At 32.0% G+C, this 14,342-nt stretch overlaps 1 protein-coding gene across 1 annotated transcript in view; it reads left to right on the top strand.

The window, feature by feature from the left end:
* LOC126858409 (uncharacterized) overlaps positions 1–14,342 on the top strand; it is a 40,951-nt gene that overhangs the window by 12,210 nt on the left and 14,399 nt on the right. Inside the window, exons 2-3 of the mRNA XM_050608696.1 lie at positions 12,213–12,320; positions 13,057–13,221. Coding sequence (XP_050464653.1) covers positions 12,213–12,320; positions 13,057–13,221 — 273 coding nt within the window. The remainder of the gene's footprint in view (positions 1–12,212; positions 12,321–13,056; positions 13,222–14,342) is intronic.

Raw genomic sequence — 14,342 nt, 5'->3', positions numbered from 1 at the left:
CTATTTTTAAGAAAACCTAACAACGTAAAAATATGAAATAGAAAAATATATATGAGAAAAAATGCATTTGCTGCAAATAATTTTCGCAAGTTCGTAAGATATTTTTTATAGTATTTTTTAATTATGACATTTAATATAATTTTCTCACAGAATGTTTCATATATTTCTCCTTTTTTGGCAATTATTGAAAAACATTTTTAATAAACGTTATTCTACGACGAATTACGTTACTCGTTACTTTAAAATATATTAAAGATCATAATTTACAATTTTGTCAAATATTTTTCTTTTCGAATTTAATTTCGCATCCATGAAAACTAGAATCATGAAGTTATGAGAAAGGAATTCAACAGCGTGATAGGTACGAAGGTAAATATGGATGATTAAAATTATGGGTTTGTACTTCGGAAGCTCTATGGAGGTACACTGCTATTGCTGTAATCCCATGGGATAATTGAAAAATGATAGCAATGAAAGATTGCACTCGCGAATTCTTTCTCTGATCTTATGCCCTCTTTGTGCCCTCACTGGCACCATATTTAAAGCTGAATATCGCTGTTTGATGTTCACGTATGCGAGACGAATGTACGCGATTTTCGTATGCAAGGGCAATAAAACTAAAAAGCTAATGAGAAGTAGCATGAATAAGAATCTTGACCGCTATGACATCATATTTTATGATATTCAACCTTCATTGTGAATGATGAGTCAAAGTCGAAGATTTCATGTGAATTGCAACAAATGAATCATATATTTCTCAATGGACATCGGTTTCAATAATCACAAACCGCAGTCATATCATTCCTGCAACTATATACGCAGCAACGTGACTTATGAATTATTTACTTAATACTTATTATTCTTCCGAAAGAAATGCACTTGATATTAATTATTAAATTATCACGGGGAAAATCGACGAGAGACTATAAAAAATATAAATCATTCAAGTGTCTTATTATGTTGAAGCGAGCAATTAATATGCGATAGAAATCAAGTCGCATCAAAGAACCTTTTTTATTATTAGATGAGAAGGGAAAATAAATAAGTCGAGCTTTTTACAGAAATTGGAGAACCGGGCGAAATCTCTACGAATTTTTACACACCATCCTAAATCCAAATATAATTTCATGGCACACCACCACTCGTTACGAATAGATTTTTTTCGAGATAACTAACGGATATGGCGCCATGCGCATTTCGTAACGAGATTGCAAGCGGGCAGGCTACACCCAGGTCATGGTTCGCGTGTTCGTGCCGATCGTGACGCCGAGATCTGCAGGATGTCATGTCGATAATAGTCCGTATTTAGCATAGATCGGTACCATTACAATGGTTAATCGTTAGAACGGTAAGACAACGTCCTCCAATGTGGCTCTTCGCTTCTTCTCTCTACTCTTTCTAGACCGTTAGAGGCTAGAACGAAGATGCAACATGGGAAACGAATAAAAATGACGCGAACATGTAATATCTTAACGCGTGATGTCTTAATAATGTTTTTTTTTTTTTCACATTGAAAATAATTATTTTACGCGCTCTGAAAGATTCGTATTACATTATTTTGATTTATATAGACACCCACAATAAAAACACTAGATATGTCGCATATTTTTGTTGCGAAATACAAAGTGTCTCATGACACATGTTGAATCGTGTCATTCGATTTTATCGGATATCTCGATGATTGATTGGAATCCACCGAATAGACATCGGATATACCGATATTCGTTGCATGTATGTTATCCTGTATAGAGTAGTTCCGAATTTTATTTGTTTTTGCAATTTATGAATACACACGCGGAAGCATTCATCGAGATGGAAGGCAGTGAATGCAGGCTTCAACTATGTCGTAGCGATGTATCGTATCATCGAACGGATATGTCGTGCATTCTTGAACTGTGCAATAACCATTGTGCGCATTTCATGCAATTGTTAGAGACAATCCTTTCGCGGCGGAGGAGGGAGGAGATATAAATGAGGAATATTCAAGTCAGCTTTAATCACTGCTGAAAATTTTGTAACCGTTGCCAAATTGCTATTATTTTAACATCGACAAGTGAATATAGACACATCAATTGTTTTTATTCAAAATTTTTGCGCTAAATTATCTTTCTTTTTTATTTTTTATTCGTATCTTTAATTATTATTTGCAATTTATTTTTGATTTAATTTAATAATTATCTTAAATTGCGATTAAATTAAGATTCACAATTAAATTAACAATTATGAAACATTTTTTTAAATTTATTATCTAATATTTATTATCGCCAAAAATACATATTTTTTTTATATATATGGTTGGATATGATAAAATGACTTAATAGAAATAAAGCTGTATGTGGACCGAATTCGAATATCTGAAAATGATTCTGATGAAAGCCGGATCTTTTCACGGAATAACGTAAGCTACTTAAAGCTTCCGGGAGAACAAGAACCACGTGGAGCGAGCTATATGAAACTGGCCGGGATTGGACGTTTCTCGGGTGGCGATATTTTTTCCGACGGGTATCTCGACGCATGTAGAGATCTCTCGTAAATTATGAAACGGGAAGAATGCTACATGAATTGCCACTTCGCGCCCGAGGATGTTCTTTTATATCGAAAACTAATAGCCACTTATCGTCGCGCGTGATTAAAGACAGGACACCGTAATTGATCCCGCCCATGATATGCGCGCGTCATACGAGAAAAAAGATATATCGGCAGATTATAAGATACGCGATGAATAATTTTTAATTTCGACAAAAAGAATGACAACGTTATTTATTCTATCGATCGCGGTATCTCTCTTAATTTTTTCTATAACCATTAACTATTTTGATTTCAATTTTCTTCTTTGCTTCTATTCAATTCTATTTCTAAAAAAGCTGAACAATATCGATATTATCTAGATGATAATCATCTATTATGAAACTGTTGTCTTGAATTGACGTTTGTTTTATGATTCCAAATTTTTTATCGTTTACTGCCGATCGTTTACTTGCTTACGCCAAGATTTTTACAAGCGGTAATTTGATCAAGATGCATATGTCGTGCCGCCATAAAGACGAATCGATGAGAGTTCGATGAACGCGGAACGAGATATTGGAAGAAGCGTTTTTTTTTTTTTTCGCGCTTTCATGAAACATTATCGTAACTTTACGACGTGAATAGCTTCTAAAAATGGCGTGCGGCATAAATGCCGGGCATTTCCACGACTGCGAGAGGCGACCGCGCGCGCGCGCCGTGTGCTCCTTTCACCGTGCGCGGAAAATAGCGTGTTACAGGCTATATTTACACGCACGTTCGCGGTCTTTTCATTCAAGCATCATGTAACGTTTCCCCATTCACGGCGCGATATTTATAAAGCATTATCGCGCGGCAATCGATCGATATTACACGGCGATTATTTCATCGACCCGCAGGGCCAAAAGAACACGGTATTATAATCCGGAGATCGTCGATTTATTAATAGCGCGAGCACGTCCGAGAAAATCCCAGATTAAATCTGATATTAACGGCGTGATATTCTCCTCGTTACGATTCTAATGCTCTTTTATTGTGAACCGGTATAAAAAGATGTAGAACATTTCCAGATAACGATACGCCTTCGTTCGCACCCACATGAAATAGTATGAAGTGCATAGCTTCTAATGACGCAACATAACGGGGAGAGCATAAATATAAAAATAACTTTAGCGTGTGTTATTACTATATAATGGTCTAATTGCTAACAATATGGCTTTACTTAAAGATGTAACGATAATTATAAAAACTACTTCTTTCTAAGAAAAAACCCGCATTTATTTCTAACTCGAATATTATGAAAACGTTGGTTTGATATTTAATAATCTTTTATAAAAATATGATTTATGTGTCACGCTCGGCAGTAGATTATCTTCGTATTTCGAGACGAGAGAAAATGCAATTTCTTCTCGGTTTGGCGGTTTAACGGTTGTGGTCGGGAAACGATGTGATGTTACACCGTCATTGAAATGCGAGACTACTTTTCCTTAGACCCCAAGCGAGGAATATTAATCTTTCCGCGCCTCTATTGCAATGTACTTGTAAAAAGCATTCTTCTCGCAAGACTGCAATGACGCCCACTTCATTCCCGTATCCTTTGTTTCTAAAACGTTAAAATCTTAAGCGCCCTTCCCACAACTTGACTTTCTAATTAAATTTATTGTTCTTCACGCGATTTCAATGATGACAGCGCACTACTCTTGTTTTTGCAAAATTTTATTTATTATTACACAGATAAAATTAACAATTTCAAATTTAATTTACGATAAATATATTTTTTTCACGGATGGACAAAACTTGACATCGGTCAATGAAAATAATAATATCGGAGTAAACTTCATAGTATTACTACTATTTCCGACAATCGAAATAATTTTATAATAAAATATAAAAATTTCATTTATTAATATAATTATCTTTTATTATTATATTTTTTCTTCAACTGTTTAATTAATTACTATTATTATTAATTAATAATTTTATTTTATATATATTTTTTATATAACTTTATAATTTTTCTCAATACAATTTTATAATTATTATTATGAATATAAATACTTATTATTTTTAAGCGAGCAGTAATAAAATGTCTGATTATATTTGAAAAATATTCCTCTGATTTACAAAATCTCAATCAGAAAAATGATATGCATACTATATTAATTATTCTTAATATCGCAGATTTATTTTCAAATATAAAGATTTCTGTTTTCGTCGACAGAAAGAAAATGAAACATTTAAATGGCAGGCAAAAATATAATTATTGAAAATAATTGAGTATGCAATTTCTCTTTCATAAAATATTCGATGCACTGATAAATAATAAATAATGCTTCTATGTGCGATTTCCGTTCTACTTTTAAGGCATGCATAACACGATACACATTTTCAATCTCGCGTGGCTTCAATGAATTTATATTTATTTATATTGAATCCACCTATAACGGCACAATCGGGACGAATAGTCCCGTTTCGAAAGTATTTCCCAGTAAATTCTTGAGTACTGTCCACACATCGTACGCTATTCACGGATTTGCTTGCATACGCGAGAACAAAACGACGCCATAGTTCACGAACGTGCGGACGGCGTTTATTTATGCACGCACGTATTGTACAGGTATTGCGCACATGACGGTCGCACAGTCGGCAACAAGTGCACATCATACATTTTCATATCTCCCGGTCACGCAATTATTGCGTAATCGTAACTGCATATGCTCTCGCACGGATAATCATCTATCTCATCTCGTAATGCACGCCGAGTGCGACGACTGTGTTAACTTCAGGCCGGGACTCTTGCATTAATATTCTCGGAAGTATGACATATTTAAGGAAAATTATTATTGTTGCAATCGTTTAATTAAAATTCCAGTCACTCTCAACATTCTTCGTCGCATCTCGCATCAACAACATTGCGACAAATCTCAATATTTTTTTTTAGTCGCTTTAATCGTGAAATTTTAAACGTGATTTTATGAAGAGAGATTTTAAAATGAAATTTATCACTTGAAACAACAAAATATTATTTTATAATGTAATTTTAATTATTGTTTCAAAGCTTACTTTTAATTAATTCATGTTTTATGAACAAAATAAAGCATCAAAAATCGTTGAAAAACTGATTATTATTTTCTTAATAGGGTTTCAATTTTAAAATAACCGAATTTCAAAGTATAATTAATCTTTTTGCAAGAAAACGTAATAATTCAAATTCTGTTTATAGCTTCAGATAATTATTATATCATCAAGTCAGATTCAAGTTATAATGAATTACAACTTTGTGAACAATATAACTTAATACAAATCACCTTGTTTAAAGCGCGAAATCATTTGCAGAGCGTTCGTTATGATGTGCCACGAAGGATTGCATAACACATCGCGACAAGGCTAAACTCATGGCAGTTTGAATTATAATAGCACGTACATCGACTAGATTGCTGTTTACCGAGACGAGACGGAAACTATATGATAAACGGTGTCGTACATCGTTACGAGGAGATATTTCGATACACGCACAAGTTCTACGATAAAGCGTGATACTTCAATTAAATAACTCGAATAAGAATTGAAATATTAAATAATCCTATACGTATTTTAAATCAAATAATTTTTTTTATAAACTAAATGTTTCTTTCCCTCGAGATATTTTTCTTGGAATTATTATATGGAATATTCAATAAAGCGTGCTAAAATATATTGGCGTCCGTTGAAATTATTACGCACATGCGAATTACATGGAATGTGTTTACAGTTGGCGTGACCAACGTCAGCCGTACACCATTAGCGAATTCAACGTGGAAGAACAAACGTGCTTGACCTTTTAATGTACGAACGAGGCCGCGTAGGTGTATGTAACGCCATGTACCTATTCTCATCTCATTTGCGATAAGAGGCTTGTCTTATTTCCACCGTGCACGAGACAACGGGTTAATGGAAAAAAGAAATTCAATTATTGTCGCGCAATGCGATAGCGTCATTTCCGAGCATTCATAAAAGAAATGTACTGTACATTTTGACGGAAAAAAATATGACCGAGCGTATCATACGATAATTAGTTTGCAGGTTTTAAGCAGATATATATATATATATATATATATATATATATATATATATATATACGAATATTAGAAAAATATTATTATTATTACATTATGCAGAAATCAAATTGCAGGAATTTATATACAGAATAGAATTTATGTACAGAGTCAATAACACTCGTAATGTCGATAGGAGTATGAAATGATTGGGATGGACGTGCCATTTAATTACAAGCGTTACGAGTATTTATTAAGTTTTTCGTGATTTCGCAACAGTTGTTGACATTCCATGCCTGACATAATTATTGCATAGCCGACTAATAGGCTGTAATTATTAATGGAAAGATCCAGTCGATATACTGCAGATGATGGTAAAAATCCATTGACGCCTAATACAGATTATTTAATTTGAATTTGTTAACCGAATTAAAGTGTGACCTAATATATAACGTAATGTAATATTGAAAATTGAAATTGTTTCGCACGTTAAAATTACCTTTAATAAGTTATAAAAATTTAGTCAATAATAATAGAATGTATGCTAATTTAATTATACCTCGTCAACAATAAGTCTTAGATTACGATGCATGGATTACAAATGCATCGGAATGTAAGCCGAGACCATCATTTTTATCACCATCAATTTTATCAAGTTTTCTGGATTTAAGTTCAAAATTCTTTATTTATTAATTATCACTCGAAAGATTGAGAGTTAACGTCGGTTATCGTACCTACATGTATATGTATCTTATCTCACTCTTATATTAAAATTCATCGCTGACGAAACGATTTATAGTTTCAATCATTTATATTAGCATTAATTTATCGAAGCCAGAGATAGATATTTACGAGTATCAGTACGAAATGATTCTGTCATGCGGAATATAAGTGATGATATCACATGCAATTAATATTTCACGTGACACGCTCTCTTGCTTCGATATTAAATTTGATGCCGGATCGACACATCGCAACTCGAATGAATGGGTAAAAAAAAAGCAATTTCGTGTTTACGCTTCTAAATCACACGCTTCATGTGTTGCTTAATTCATCGCAATTATCGTCAATAATGTAATATTATGAAACAAACGATGCAAGTTTATCTTACGAAGCAAATATATTTTCGATTGACATGTGTACAATCTATCGTACGTGCAATAATATAACTCTCAAGATATTATATATGTATTGGTAATGCGATATTGTCGACATATTTTCCGAGAGAGCATATTGCGTGTTTCTTCCTGAAAAGCGTACCATTTTAAGTTGCGGCAAACATGCCGCAAGAAGAAACGCAATCTAACCCGAGTGTGTGGCGAATGACGTGCGGTTTTGCATGACTGCAGCGTGGAATAACGTACCGATACGAATGCACATTGATGATGCATTTCCGATAATATATAACGCCACTAAAGTGGAACACATCATCGAATTAAAACTCATGGCATTAATCTCCGTATTTTTTAAAACTCGCATCTCTTCTCAAAGCGTTTGATGGAAATTTAACGCGTGTTAATACGTGAACATTGAGGTGAACGAATCAAAAATATATATATTTTCTTGTCACGCAAGAATTCATGACGAGTATGTTTCTTGCACATTCTCCATCTTTCGACAGGTATGCAGATTGCTTAATTCGCGTATCTCTTCCTGAAGCATACGTGTAATCTATTAAAGTAAGACGAGATGGAGCAAAATATATTAATGTAGGCTAGCGGACTACGTAATAAGTTAGAGCTCCTAGAACGACGCATTTTTCCTCGCGAGACTAATGAAACGACATGCGCTTGCCAAATTATTATTATTATTATTTTGTTTTTGTTTTCGCGAAATATGATTACGGGCGTTATTATTGTTATTATTATTGCACCTGCTACGTCGCGAGTTTACACAGGCGTGTGTTCGCTGAACGCATAAATTATGTTTTAGTATAAAACGACTTTAGAATAACCGAAGGGAGTTACGAACTTTGAGCACCTCTATTTCCAGAGGTATTTCTTATCGAAATTAAACCAAAATATTCGACAGAATGCAAAAACACTAAATAATATATATGAAATTTTTCATACGGTTAATATCAAAGAAAAAAAATCTCTGCTACGTTGAAAGTTTAAAGAAGATATGAAATTATGTGAGCGCTCTTCTGCATAAGATTTTTATGCTTCTAGAGTAACTAACGAACTGAGATTTATATGCCGATAGTGATTCTTATTAATACGCTTTCCACTTGAGAATATGTATCAATTCTTTCGAAATGTATTAGGCGTCTCACCGATGGACGCGTCGATTAGATGTATCAATGTTAACAATAAGTAATTACATGGACCATCGCTTTCACTAACATCTGTACTCTCATACTCTAATACTGTTTTAAGTACCAGAAAAATTATCACCGAAAACACGATTTTCGCGAAATTAGATGTAATAGTGAAGCATATTCTGAAAATGAAAAATATTATTTTTTAAACTCACCGATACAGATGCGCAGCAGCGGAGTTGTATAAGATGTTAATCTGTAAAATATAATTTTTTTTTTCTTTTTTTTTCAAATTATAGCAACGTTTAATATATATATATATATATATATATATATATATATATATATATATATATATTTTTCCCAAAAACATTTTTATATTTACATAAAAGTCTCTTATATATAAATAAAATACTTTAAATTTGTTTAAAATATATAATTATTTCGTTTATTTAAATTAAAATGAAACAATGAAGAGTCTTACGAATGTATCGTATAAAGATAAGGGAAAGCCAAAGTGAAGGCAATTAATAAGAGTCAACGCGGTAATTTGAGCGCAAATTTTATTATAATCAAATTATATTAATTTAAAGTAGCGATAGACTTAATTATAAAAAAGCATATGTTTCGATTCTTTGTTTATTATTCTCAGTGCAATTACAAAGTGAATGAAATATATTGTATTAAAAATGTAATAATAATATAAATGCATAAAACAAGTGTGAATCGCATATATTATCCGAAGATAAATGTTATAACGTACCTTGTAAGATACATTTTTTATTATTAAGCCGTTACTTTATGTAATTTAATTCATATAATTTAATTACAATAAAATTTTACTGCGCTGGCTCTTACTTTGCCTTTGTATGATTCATTTATTTATATGAGAATTTTATAGACTTTTATGAATCATGATTTTTTTCGTGAAGAAATTATATAATTATTCTATTAAATATCTATTTAAAAAATACATAAATTCTTAATAATTACAAAAAAAAATATTTTATATATATATACAATAAGAGAGATGAAAAATTAAAATGTCGCAGAATAAATTATGCAAGAATTTAGCAATTAATTATGCAAGTATAATAAATAATACATTACCCATGGGTTGCTGCGCCGTTGCCTGATTCCATCTTGGCTAGTCTCCTCCTCCTCCTCCCTTGTTCCTCGGTTGCAGATTCCTCGTAGCACTCGCGCAATATCCGCACTCACTATCGCGAGAACACGATCGCGCGATACATTTGTACGGCACTCCCGATTTTATAGACACGCGACGCGCACCTTCTTACGTTACGTCGAAAAGGAGCACGATGCGCAAGAAGCGACGTTCAATAATCGCGCAGCCAGATTGACACTTTATCGACTACGTGATGATGCTATATATTATTATTGCTGTTTTAGCTGCTTGCTATTTTTTGTTATCTTCCGCACTTTTCATAAATAGTATATACATACGTATTTAAAAATAATTATTATCTCATATTATTATACAGATGTGTAGATAAATACGAATTAAAATTAAAGAAAATTATTCGTAATATATGAAATTATCACGCTTTGTAAATCGTTCGCCTAACTAAATGGCCGACTGTTATGCTTTTGTAAAAAAGAGAATAAGTTTTCAGTATAAATATTGGTCAATTCATCTGTTATTCGCGAAATACGTGATACGAAATACGCGATACGAATGATTTAAATTTACAATTGTGTTTACGATATATCCAACTCTTGGTCAACCGTTAATATCGAATTATCTCTTTAGTTTATCGAATCGTGTAATAAAGTGCGATATATATCGAAAAATTGAATTTCTTCCACTACGAATATTTTGATGCTGGTAAAATTATTTAAATATATAGATATTTGCATATTATATATTACGTGAAAGGCGTTATTCGCCGAGAAATTTTTATCTTATTCCTGCCTTGATTTTGCGTTGATAATAAAAACGCGTCGTGTACTTTTCCGTGAGATCGACTGAAATAAAATAGACTTTCGCGGTTGAGAGATCACTCGCGATGATGCGCGGGGCAAGTTTACGGATCATTTAAACGGAGAAACGAGCTTCGCGAAATTGCAATTTCCACTTATCCGTACTTTCGCGATTGTCTTCCTAAAGCAAAGACGAAAGGAGTCTCTTGTTCGTTAACTCTCTCTCTCTCTTTTTCCGTTTTACATCCGGGTTAAGCGGACGTTCCAACGATTACGGTCAAGATTGACATTTAGATTATCGAGTCGCGTGCTCGGTACCTTTTAACCGAACGTGACATATACGCAGTGCCATACAATAATTAAACATAGTATTAAACGGAATATTTTGAGAGACGTGTTAGTCTTTTTGCTTGACTTTGAGAGTCAAAGGAATCGCGCGACTGAGATCTTTCCGCCTCGACTGCCCGATAAGAACAAACGCATGTTTACCTATTACAATTATATTTTGAGGCGCCGTCGAATGTGGATGGTGGGGGAAGAGGTCTCGTATCTGTTTTGATTACGATGTTTTGACGCGCAGTGGTATGTAGGGGAAGAGGTACTGTGTTTGATTTTTTGCACGTATTTGACTTTACATCGTATTGAAATCAATGGAATATATTTATTTTATATTTTCATACGAGAAATATATATATATATATATATATATATATATATATATATATATATTTCGATATAAAATAGACGTATTATCCGTTCATCTTAATCTTTTATAATGTAGTATAATCTTACGATTTTACGAATATATTCGCATATATTTTATGAATATATAGTTTATTAATTTTCATATAAATTATTAGATTATAAAGTTTTGTTCTCTTATGATATTTTTCTCTCAAAAAGATGAAATAAAAAAAAAAGAAATAATATTTGGAAATTGAATCTCCTATACTACATATTGTTATATGTAATGTAACTGGAATTATAACTGATTTAAAAATTATTTTTAATTAAATTTTGTTTGAATTTTAATTAGATTATTAGATAATTAGTTTTTAATTTGATTAAATTATTGTGATTAAATATCGTGATTTATTACATTTTTTTTACTTATGGTAACTTTTACACATATATCGTTATTATTATATGTGTTATTTTGCGAAATTTTTTTTTTATTTATTTTTTATTTATTTCCATGCAGAATAGTTATATGCTAATTTAACAAAATGCTCCCTGCAATTTACAATTCAAATAACGGTCGAGTCAAATTGACATACTAAATTATGCATTCTAGAGTTAAGCGCGCAGTAGAGAAGCGTCATACTATTTTTTTAATTACTAGGTTTTTGGAATAAAAAAAGTCGCTCGAATATGAAACCGGGTAACTTTTTTTACCGCACACTTATTATACTTTTTAGGGGGAGTAAAAAATAAAATTCTTTATCATCCAATTTCCTCCATTTATATTGTTACAGCTGGCACTGCCGCGGAAAAAGGCTACTTCGGACCATGGAGACAATGCAAGTATCTCCTTTACGGAAGAGAATGGTGTGGCCAAAATGTCTCCAGGTTTCAACCAGTCTGTGAGTGTTTCGTTTTACATATGATTATAAAAAGAACGTTGACACTTTAATACCCGCCTTACAGATATCTTTTCTCATCTTTATTACTTTATTCTGATACTAATGAAATAGAATGCCAGTCACTATGTATTATATGCGAGATTTTCTAAACATTACCAATTACAAAATTCTTCGTGGGAATATTTGAACGGAAAAGATTTAGTTATCAACATTTTTTAACATAATTCAATAAATGTAAATATTCGTTTTTATGGATTTTTATAAAATGGATATTTTTCTATTATGTAAATTTTACATAAATTAAGGACTGCTTTTTCTAAACCAAAAGTTTAATAATGTTGCGAATGAGAGTTCAGTTTTGTCTATAACTTTACTATCCATTGATTAAAAATCGCAAAAATTGCCTAAATTTTATCATCGTAATTAAAAAGATTAAATCAATATTTTTTTATTGTTATTAAACATTTAGGATAATACGGTATTGGTAAACATATTTGATATCAATTACTATTTAAAATTGATATTATTTTTCAACATTTTTGAAAATCCTATGATTAATTGTTTTCCTGTTTTTTTTTTGCATTATTTGCGTTACGTTAAAGCGTTATTTAAAAAGGATGAATTATTTGCGGAATTTGACATTTTAGCATCCCGAAAAATAAATGCGGCAAAAATCCGAGCGCGGGATTACAATAGAACGCAATAGAATTACGACGGGTTTCTCCTTTATTTCCAGTGGCTGTGTGGATGGCGGGATTAGCTGCCGCTGCCGCCTCTGCCCTTTTGGCGATTCTGGTCGCTCTGGCTGTGCTTCAATTAGCCATGGCCTCTTCCGCGAAACGGGTTGTAATTTCGTACAGTACTGCCTTAATAGGCAAAGTTGCCCTCGCTACATTGGCAAGTGAGTACGAATTCTAATTGATATTCCAATATACGACAAAATTCGAGCAAAAAAAAAAAAACAAAGTTCATTTACAATAAGATAGTATACATGTAGCTGCATGCTCAGTGAGAAAGCAACGATATTATGAACTGTATTAATGCAAACTTTTTTGTAAAAAGTTTTTAATATATTTAGATGTTTTTAAAGGTTTCAAATTTTCTACTCAGCTTATTAGATAACATTAAACGAAATAAATAAAGTATTTATTTTACAAGGAGATAAAATAATACAAATGCAATAAATGTGAAGCATTTATAAATAGCTGATATATTAAAGATTATGCTAATTTGCTAAGAAGTGATTCAGGTCGAAAAAAAAAATAATTTATAAATTCTGTAAGAAACTCTCTGTGAACTTTTCAAGGATAAGCTTATTTTTCATCATTATATCTCAATATCAAAGTATTGCATTTTGAGAAAGATTTAATACATTATTCATATAGCACATACTTGTCAGAATTAAATATGTTATGTTTAATTCAGTGTGGCTGTATGACTAATGATAAAAATTATATTAGCAATAATTTCTATATAAAATTCACACACATTTCAAAATTATCAGTCTACCTCATTATTTTAATTTTATATGCATTATTTTTATTTCTATTATTAAATGTTTCCTTTCATTTTTAAGATTATAATTATTATCAAGATGAGCTGAGATTTTTAATCAAGACACCTGAGATTATTCAATTATATACTTCTTTCCCTTCATTCTTACGTACTATGCATTACGTAATCGTTTCTTACGCACTACATATTACGTAGCATTGCGGGCCAAGGCCGTGACATACGAAAGTACAAAGAGTCCAATCACGTTTAACGTTTAAATGTAGAGATTCTTTTTATCGTTTGCAATTGTGCAATACTATGGGCATCCGTAGTAGAATTACCATTCGTCCATTCGTCTACTTACTGGCCTACTTACAAGCCCTTATACGAGAAGTATCGAATATCCACAGGAGATCATGTTACAGTAAAGCGATATATCTAATGCTACAAGAGAGCATATCGCCTAGTCATTTTGCATTAATGACTTTGCACGTAAATTAAAAAAACATGGGATATGTATTGCGCTAA

Source organism: Cataglyphis hispanica, chromosome 25, assembly GCF_021464435.1.
Source record: "Cataglyphis hispanica isolate Lineage 1 chromosome 25, ULB_Chis1_1.0, whole genome shotgun sequence".
Lineage (NCBI taxonomy): Eukaryota > Metazoa > Arthropoda > Insecta > Hymenoptera > Formicidae > Cataglyphis > Cataglyphis hispanica.
Note: the sequence above shows the minus strand (reverse complement) of the source record. Positions and strands in the feature narration are given on the sequence as shown.